At 47.3% G+C, this 10,075-nt stretch overlaps 1 protein-coding gene across 3 annotated transcripts in view; it reads left to right on the top strand.

The window, feature by feature from the left end:
• The window catches only part of KCNN3 (potassium calcium-activated channel subfamily N member 3), a 164,345-nt gene extending 157,924 nt beyond the window's left edge, over positions 1–6,421 (top strand). For all 3 annotated transcript variants that reach the window (XM_023213861.1, XM_023213863.1, XM_023213864.1), the window contains 2 exons: positions 1,332–1,401; positions 5,573–6,421. In XM_023213861.1, coding sequence (XP_023069629.1) covers positions 1,332–1,401; positions 5,573–5,869 — 367 coding nt within the window. In that variant the 3' untranslated portion in view covers positions 5,870–6,421. The remainder of the gene's footprint in view (positions 1–1,331; positions 1,402–5,572) is intronic.
• Positions 6,422–10,075: the final 3,654 nt, after the last annotated feature.

Below are 10,075 nucleotides of genomic sequence, written 5' to 3'. Positions count from 1 at the left end.
CCCCACACACCACACACAACACATACAAACACCATACCACACAGACAAACCACACACTACATGCCCCCGCCCACACACAAACCACACACACACCACATGCCCCCAAACACACACCACACACACACCCACACACAGCACACACACAACACACATAACACACAATCACCACACAAACCACACACATGCCACACACTCACAGAACATACACCACACACACACAGTGCACACACACACACACACCCCATGCATTGCAACTCAAATCAGAACAAACTGTGGCTGATGCTTTCTGTGATGGGGGAGTTTTTATTTTTTTTTAATTTTTTTTATTTTTATTTTTTTTGAGACAGAGTCTCACTCTGTCGCCCAGGCTGGAGTGCAGTGGCCGGATCTCAGCTCACTGTAAGCTCCGCCTCCCGGGTTTACGCCATTCTCCTGCCTCAGCCTCCTGAGTAGCTGGGACTACAGGCACCCACCACCTTGCCCGGCTAGATTTTTGTATTTTTTTTTAGTAGAGATGGGGTTTCACCGTGTTAGCCAGGATGGTCTTGATCTCCTGACCTCGTGATCCGCCTGTCTTGGCCTCCCAAAGTGCTGGGATTACAGGCTTGAGCCACCGTGCCCGGCAATGGGGGAGTTTTTAAAAGTGGAAAAGCAAAGGGTGAAAACATTTATTCTGATGGAGAGGTTTGGGGAACCCCTGAAAAATTGAGAATAAGGCACTCAAGATGGAAGGCGCAGCCCAGGCATAGAGGCAGGGAAATGATCTGAGAATAGCAGGAAACCAGTGACTGAAGGTGAGCATGCGTTGGGACAAGAGTTTGCTTTCTGGGGGGATGTGACAAGCCCCTGGAAAGTAAAAGCCTCAGTTCTTCCCCAGGTTCACGGTCCCCATGCTGGGTTCCAAAATCAGAGGCAGCAGGGCCGGGCACGGTGGCTCAAGCCTGTAATCCCAGCACTTTGGGAGGCCGAGACGGGCGGATCATGAGGTCAGGAGATCGAGACCATCCTGGCTAACACGGTGAAACCCCGTCTCTACTAAAAAAAATACAAAAAATTAGCTGGGCGAGGTGGTGGGCGCCTGTAGTCCCAGCTACTCGGGAGGCTGAGGCAGGAGAATGGCGTGAACCCGGGAGGAGGAGCTTGCAGTGAGCTGAGGTCTGGCCACTGCACTCCAGCCTGGGCGACAGAGCGAGACTCCGTCTCAAAAAAAAAAAAAAAAAAAAGAAATATGTGCCAAAATCAGAGGCAGCGGAAGGGCTGGAGGATCTGCTGGTGGGGCTAAGCCTTTGCATGAACTTGAAGGGCTTGCCTGTTATCACTCTTCCCCACAGGTTGAGGAGCGTCAAGATGGAGCAGAGGAAGCTGAGTGACCAAGCCAACACCCTGGTGGACCTTTCCAAGGTGAGTGGCAGTGTCTGGAGACATCCCCTAGAATGTGCAGACACTGAGTCTTCTCAGGCTCACCTGTGAGTCCTGGCTGGGTTCGCACTGGACAGAGCAGGACCAGGCAAGCAAAGAAAAATTTCTGCCTGGTTCAAAGATACCTATGCTCCAGTTTGTTCCATTTGCAATCTACCAGTATGTCTTGTGGTCTTTTAAAACTTGGCGTTTGTTTCTTAAGTGAAATCGCTCAGGTGTGTCTTTGCGTGGAATTAATGAGCTGACCGAACCTTTCCCGTGTCATTTTATGAGCTGCACACTGAGGGGCTCCTGAGGTTGGGCTTGAGTTTGCACGGCTGTGAAGCATGCTAGCAAGGACCAGACGGCAACGATAGCCATGCTGACTGCCCAGGTCACACCGGTTTGCTGTAATACTTGGAACTTCATTTTTGTGCATCCTCCAATCCTTAACAACCAGTTTTTCTGGCCTCAAATTGGTGGCAGTGGTGTGTGTGTGGGGGTGCATTTCTTTACTTCTCAAGAGGCAGATAGCCTACAAGGAACATGAAGATACCCAAAAAGAGAACCCTCCTTTGAGAGCCCTAGGGCGTGAGGCTCGCCATCACTCTGCCACTCTGTTTCTGGCCCTGAGCTGCCATAAATACTGTAAAGAAACTCTGTCCTCTTGCAAATCCCCCAGGTGAGGGAGCTGAAGGCCACACTGCTGGCAGAGCTGAGAGTGGGTGCCACTGAAGAAAGGGCTTCCCCCACCTCAGCCCCCTCTCCTCATTGCCTCTTGATAGGAATTGTATATTAAGCATACAGCCCAGGGCCAGGCTGGCAGAACATTCCAGCAGATGTCAATTATCATAATGGAACACATTCCCTGGGTAAGCAAGAGAAACTCCCTCAGGCACATTAAGCACCCTTTGAAAAGAGTGCAATCAGAGAAATCACTAGTTCTCGGGCCACGTGCAGGCGCCTTGTTTAATAAAGGGATTGAACAAAAGAAAGGGCCTCCTAAACCTGTGAGGACTTCAGTCGGGGAGTAAGTGGCTTGGCACAGTTGGGGAGAAGCCTCCAGGCCTGTGTGCCTTTGGAGGAGGGCGTTCACGTGGAGTGCAGGGTGGTTCCTAGGAGCCTGGGGTGGGAGTGGAACGTGGGCATGCAGGAGAGAACTCCCTCAGGTTTTTGGGTGTGTTGGTTTTAATATCAGAAACCTGCTGGGACTAGGTTTAAAAATGGAGAAATCTATTCTAAGGATATAAGGAGTCTCATTCCAGGCAGAACCTCAAAGGAGACATGTGGCCAGACTGCAGGAAGGAACTGACTTGAACCAGACCTGGGAAGCCCCCACAACCAGGAGGTCTCTCACCATCGCTTCTGTCTCTTTCTGTACAAGTGACTGCTTCAGTTCTCTCTCCCTCTCCCTGTCTCTCTCTTCCTCTCCCTCTCTGCCTCCCATCCCCACAACAGACTGTAACAGGCTCCAATTCAGAGAGTACATATGATAGTTTTAGCCACAGGTAAAGACTAATTGGCCCCCTACTAGTCTTAATTCTAAATTCTCAGAAGAGAAGAAATGATTGGCCAGTTTGGGCCATGTATCCACCCTGGGACCAATCAGCATTGGCCAGGAAGAGGGTCATACGGAGCAAACAGGGCTAGAGACCCACCTGTGAGCTTCAGGAATAGCCCAACGAGATGCCCCAGGATGTTTCTTCTATGAGTAGCAGTGCTTCCTGTCTCTCCTCTCACCTTGCAGGACACACTGTGACTAATGTTCCCTGGGGACATCGGGCAAACCCAACTTTCAAACCTGCATTTCTGCAGTGCCTCTCGGAGAGATGGGCCTCTCGGAGAGATGGGTCCCAGAGAGCAGACTGGGTGAAGCGAACCCCTCAGTGAACTGGAAGGACACTCCTATGAATTGGGTGGGGGAACTAAGCTGTAAATAACCCAGGAGCAAGTTACCTGGAAAGAAAGAGTGTGCAGGAAAGGGTTAAGGGAAAAAATCTGCAGAACCCCCATGGGGAGATTTGGGGAGGAGGTGAACTCTGACATTCGCCCAGTCTTTGTCTTTTCCTCCCAGGAGACTCACCCAAGGTCCTGGCGGCAGCTTAGCACACTTCACACTGGTCCATATTCCCCCTGGCATCCTGTCACCAAGCAACGGAACAGGGGGAGACGATAACGCCGTGTTCTCTCTCTTTTCTGTCTTTGTGCTGTAGCCTCCTAACTCAGCGCCTTCCCACTCCTGCCCTTTGGTCCTCTCTAAATTAAGAATATGGCACGTGGCCTCCACATATTATGTCTGTATTGAATTGCTGTCCTATAGGCTGGCAGAGCTGGGAGGGCTTGGAGTCTTTCCCCGATTGCTTCAATTACTTCAGCTGAAATATAAAAATAATTCCTACCATCGGAGGCTCAGGTGATCGAATAAGATGATATCTGTGAAAATGCTTTGTAAACGATAAAGGTTTTGCAAATGGTAGTTCTGATGATCAATATAGATGAGGAAACCAAGATCCAAACGAAGAAAGTGACCATCCCACAGACAGGCAGTTGGTGAGCACCAGTGCAGGGGCCACGACCCAGAGGCTTGGACTCTGAGTCCAGAGCTCATCAGGGTACCCCTGTGGTCAAATGAAAGGGGTGATTTTGCACATTCCGGGAAGAATGTGCGCCTCGAAGAGGTTCTGTCATGTTGATTAATAAAGGGAGTACTTTCACTTCTAAAGTCACCCTGTCCTCCAAGGGCATCCACAACACGGTGTCCTGCTCTGGCCACAGCGGAGCTCATGGGGGCAGGGCCATCTCCATGCCACCTCGTGACCTTATGCTGCCCCAGTGAATTTCCTCGTGGGGCCTGGAGTCTGCTGGGGAGGCCTCACTGCATTTTGCATCCCTGCTCCCCTTCATTCTTCTCTAGCTTCTCACATCTTCTTTTACTCCTCTTTTTTCCTCTCACCTTACTTGCTGCTGCTTTGGTCCCTGGGGCATAAATCGTTTCCACGTCTTCCTAGCGTAACCTGAAATTTCAGGTGAAATAGGATTGGGGTGTCACCAGCAGATCACCAGAAACCCAAAGAGCCACAGTACCTCAGGGATGACCAAGCAACCACCGGCCTGGCCCTCTGCATTGCCGCCCTAGGAGCCTCACTCCCTGACACGTGGGAGGCTGAAGACGCCCGTGAATCTTGTTCCCAAGTCTGATACACAGCCAAGATGGCATTTGCTGATTTGCGGGGAGAAAAATATCTGTTGCATAGACTAAGACTCTGCAGACCAACAAGGGGGCCACAAGATGTTGGGGAAGGAACACTGGTAATCGGTCGGCACCCTTGGAACACGGAGAGTCAGTGCTGAGTGCAGGAGGGGTACTGGGGAGCTCTGCGAGGAGCACCCTCAGGACCCCTGCCAAGGAGTGAGGGAAGCAGGATCGGTCAGAGGGAGAGTTTAAACTGGGATACAGTCAACAAAGACCTCAGCCCTTCAGAGTGGCCCTTCAGGGATGTCCCACCCTGAGGCATTGTGGATCAGACAGGGGAAGGGCCACACCTTAGCAAGGCAGCCCCCTTTGGCTAAGCACTGTGCTTGAGAGTTAATTCACTTTACTTCCTGGCTGCTGTGTTAAAATAGAGGTTGGGAGATGTGCAATAACTCCTAACTGTGTATAGTTATTATTAACTCCAATTGTATAAGGCAGTTGAGATTGAGAGAGGCCAGGCGCCTGGCAGAGGGCACACTGTTAGTGAGCTGCAGATGTGTACTTGAGCCCTGGCCTACTAATTATACACCCACTGCACTGTCCATTCCCCACCAGTGTCTTCTCTGGAATCATTAGATGCCAGCAGTCACGTGAGCTGAGAGGTTGTGGCCCTGTGAGAACAAGAGACAATTTAGAGACTCACTTTATTTAAGAAAAAAAGGGGCCACTTTTTTCCCTCTCGGTGCATATTTTCTAATAAAATGCTGTCATTAATACTCATTATTTTTGTAATAAGAAAACACAAATGTGCACACTTCAGCCTCCCCATCCCCAGGAAAGAAGCCTGTATCCTTCCTTGACCAGATCAACTGGTGTGGAAGTGGCTCCTGTCATACTGTGGAGGGCATTTCATTTCTCCCATTGCAGATTCCTCTGTGATGACCTGTCATCTCCCTGTCTCTCGCCTCTCTCTCCACACAGATGCAGAATGTCATGTATGACTTAATCACGGAACTCAATGACCGGAGCGAAGACCTGGAGAAGCAGATTGGCAGCCTGGAGTCAAAGCTGGAGCATCTCACTGCCAGCTTCAACTCCCTGCCTCTGCTCATCGCCGACACCCTGCGCCAGCAGCAGCAGCAGCTCCTGTCTGCCATCATCGAGGCCCGGGGTGTCAGCGTGGCAGTGGGCACCACCCACACCCCAATCTCCGATAGCCCCATTGGGGTCAGCTCCACCTCCTTCCCGACCCCATACACAAGTTCAAGCAGTTGCTAAATAAATCTCCCCACTCCAGAAGCATTACCCATAGGTCTTAAGATGCAAACCAACTCTCTCCTGGTCGCTTTGCCATCAAGGAACATTCAGACCAGGGAACGGAAAGAAGAGAGACCGAGCTAATTAACTAACTCATGTTCATTCAGCGTGCTTGGTCCGACATGCCTTGAAACCAGAAATCTAATCTCTGTTTAGGTGCCTCTACTTGGGAGCGGGAAGAAGAGATGACAGGAAGCGACGCCTCTGGCAGGGCCCTTGCTGCAGAGTTGGTGGAGAACAGAAATCCACGCTCAATCTCAGGTCTTCACGCGGTGGGTGGGGGTCAGATGCACTGAAGTAGCCAACAGTGAAGCCAGTCCAGAAGAGGGGTCCCCTGGGAGAGGGGGTCGTGTCAGGCTTGGGGGATGGGCTCTTCGCCATGAGGGTCTTTGAATACACCGCTCTCCTTTCCTTTTGTCTACGGAAGCCTCTGGGTGACAAAAGTAAAAGAGAGCTGCCCACAACTTGCCAAAACAGACATACCCAAATCAGACTGAAAAAAAAAAAAAAAAAGACACAAATAAAAAGCCAGATTTTCCACTCAATATTAATACCCACATAAACCTGTGTGTTTGCAAACGTGTACATGTACACACATACACATCCCACATTCGGTTCAGGTCCTTTCTTATTTGAGCTTAATCCAAATAAAAAAGGACTTGACACCTTACCCTACACACAACAGGCACCCCTTACATGTGTGCTGAGTTGGTTTGAATCTGAACATGGGGTGCTTTCAGTTCAAGTAGTTAGCTAGTTCTGGCCACATTCTGAGTTTCACTGAAGATGCGGGTCCCTTCAGACATAATGCACATTGCTTTGTCCTGGATATGCACCTTGCTTGATTTGAAATGGATGCCAAGCCAAAATTGTTGGCATTCAGGAGGGATAAGCAAGCTTGTAAAAATAACAGCATCTGCAGAGTTTTCTTCTTCCATCCAAACAAGCTGTGTTTTGATGGACCACAATGACTAGATGTATGTCTGTATGTGTGGAGGGAGAGGACAAGAAATTGTGCGTGTGTGTGCAGACATGCACAAACAGGAGCAACCCCATAACACCTTAGTGAATAGAAGTATGGTTTGGGGATTTGCTGAGCTGTATTTATCCAGCAACAGGTTTCCAGCCCCAGATGTTAGAAGTGCCAAAGGGCCAAGTGCCTCACTTGTGAGCCTCTGAGCTAGGAGGAGAAGTGATGAAGAGTGGCCCATGTGGTCCCTTCTACCTGACCTTAAGTCATCTCAAAATGAAATGTTGTGAGAATGAAGGGAACCCTTAGGGAACCTTATGGGTAAGGTAAGAGGACATGGATTTGTCAGTAGACTGTTCCTACTGTGCCATGTTAATCTTGGTGCGAAAAACTATTCCAATACATCTCAAACTCCAAGAGACTTCAGAAACATCAAGATTTAGTGTATCGAGAGGCACTGAAAAATGTTTTCAATGCTCCATAATCTGATCACATGTAACATTTGTGACGTGAAAACCATCACTTTCTCATTCTGAGGTCTTTGGTTTCTGCCTATGGGAAACTGAATGGTACTGTATGGACTATTTCATCTGTTGAAGGTAAAACAAAAGAGTGTGTTTTTTGCTTGTGGTTGTCATCTTGGGTTTACCTTTGTAAGAAGACATCATCACCATTCTGAAGGCAGTGGCTTGGCACGGAGATTTTTCTTCTGTAGCACTGGGCCTGTTCTTTTAAGGACAGCACAAGGTAGACAACTGTCGAGCCAAGGCCACTCTTTCAGGAAGATCTAGTCTGTTGCTCACCCTCTTCTTCCGTCTCTTGCTATATTGCTGCTGCTCCTTTGATGGTTTATAGTCTTAATGGCTTGCCTTGATAATTCCTTTGAACACTTTCATTAGTTGTTTTGTGTACCAGAGATGCCACACCTGCTGTTGGCTTATTTTTTTACTTGTTCTTTTAACTGTTGATTATCTGAACGTTTCCCCTCCTCGTTTTATGTCCCAAGAATGGTGCTCTTGTTTTCAGTGACAGTTCAGCTGAACATATAAGCAGATGTGTAAACAGATGAAATAACCATGCAGTTTCCTTGTGGCATTAGTTCCATTTCACAAAGTGAAGACCACTGGTGGGCTGATCTGAGTGTGCCAGTCCTGATTATTTAAACCTGCAGCCTTCAACTAGTGATTCCTATTCACTGTTTTCATTCTGCTGTAACCCTGTGATATGTGTGTGTGGGGGTGTGAGTGTGGGTGTGTGCACATATAGAGATTTAGTCTTAATTTCAACCAAATGACATGCAAGATTCCACTGCCATTCTTCCTGGCCAAAAGTGCACATCGACTGTGATTTATTCATTGTGGTCTGCAAATAATTCTTCTTTAACCCATCATTGATGCTCTCACTTAGCTAAACCCTAAAGACCAAACTAGCAACACTAGTCAAGGGAGTGATTGGAATTATTTCTGGTAGCAGTAGCCACTGGCATCCTAGAAACACATGGACATTTGTAGCATGAATTGACCTATTGGTAGTGCAATAGCTATATGTGATTTTTATTCTTGGCAAAAGAATACTTATGCTTCCAAAAAAAAGTTATCGAACCTGCACATTGATCCTGTAATAGCAAATGGAAGGCTATTTCTCTGTACTAGCATTTCAGCTTTATGTGGGAAAGTTACCTGTTCTCCTACAAGTACAATCAACCCTTGATGACTTAAGTATTAATTATTCTGGGTGTAGCTCACCCAAGTTTTCTTCCTCCATCTTTTGGCTAATTCCACCACACCTCAGCATCACAGTCAGATGGGAAAAGGGGCAGGTGGATTCTCATGTCATGCCTTCTTGTACCTTATTTTCACATTTTTTGGTGGAGGAGATTTAATTATCTGCTCAAGAACTGGGTATACATAGCCAGGTGTGGTGGCTCACGCCTGTAATCCCAGGACTTTGGGCAAGGTGAGAGGATCACCTGAGGTGAGGAGTTGAAGACCAGCCTGGCCAACATAGCAAAAACCCATCTCTACTAAAAATACAAAAATTAGCTGGGTGTGGTGGTGCATGCCTGTAGTCCCAGCTACTTGGGAGGCTGTGGCAGGAGAATCACTTGAACCCCGGAGAAAGAGGTTGCAGTGAGCCGAGATCGTGCCATTGCACTCCAGCCTGGGTGACTGAGCAAGACTCCATCTCGAAAAAAAAACAGCTATATGTAAGAACTATTAATTATGGTAACCTCACTCCAATACTGTACCGATCAAGATCTGCCCACTCCTAGAGGACTGACCCAATGGCAGATCCCCTACTATAATCTTTCTGACAACTCAGTGACAAGTAAAATCACTCTAATATTCCCTAAAATATCTAGACACTTGAATTAGAAATATGGAGCCACCCCCACCCCCGCCATTGCTTAAGCCATATTATAGCTTCATGTACTGTAAAGTCAGGGATGTACTGTGATACTTTAAGACCACTAATCTCAGTGGAATTTCAGGACATAGCATTAGTTGGTAAATTACACCAGACTAGGGGCTCACTCCTCCTTAGATTGAAGTCCAAATAAAAGTCTTCACCTTTGGATCAAAGGCCACATATATATGATCATCATAATAAATTGTCATAAAGTATCTACAAACTGCTCTTGCCATCTTCCTAATACGTAACTTCATGATATCATGTCTCTAGAAGTGCTTAATACAATCCAAAAGAACAAGAGGGGGAAGGCCCCAAGTCACCACTGACCGACCTCAGCAAGGGCCAGTGGTAGAACAACAATCTTGTGAATTAGGAGACATAGAAAATGCACGCAAAAGTAAATTCCAAGCGCTGAGCATGTACAAGCTATTTTTATTATTAAAAGCCAAGAAGGAAGAGCATTGAAGAAGTAATGATTTTAATATATTGGGGGATTTCCCCCTTAAATTTTTATAACTTCCTTGTGAATAAACAATCATGGAAAAGAAGAAACCTAGTCATAGAAAATCAGAATAAATAAAAATCTAAGACTGGATCCACATCTTTGGCCAGTTCATATAAGCACCTCATACATCAATTTCTCTGTACTTAAAACGAAGAGAATAGTTAATATTCTTAAGTACAAAGTATTCAATACAGAACAAATGAAATCACCTTTGTCATCAACAGCCGCCCAGACTGATTGTGTCTAGTTCACACCTCGATGTTATGTTTGAATGCAATCA

Source organism: Piliocolobus tephrosceles, chromosome 1, assembly GCF_002776525.5.
Source record: "Piliocolobus tephrosceles isolate RC106 chromosome 1, ASM277652v3, whole genome shotgun sequence".
NCBI lineage: Eukaryota > Metazoa > Chordata > Mammalia > Primates > Cercopithecidae > Piliocolobus > Piliocolobus tephrosceles.
Note: the sequence above shows the minus strand (reverse complement) of the source record. Positions and strands in the feature narration are given on the sequence as shown.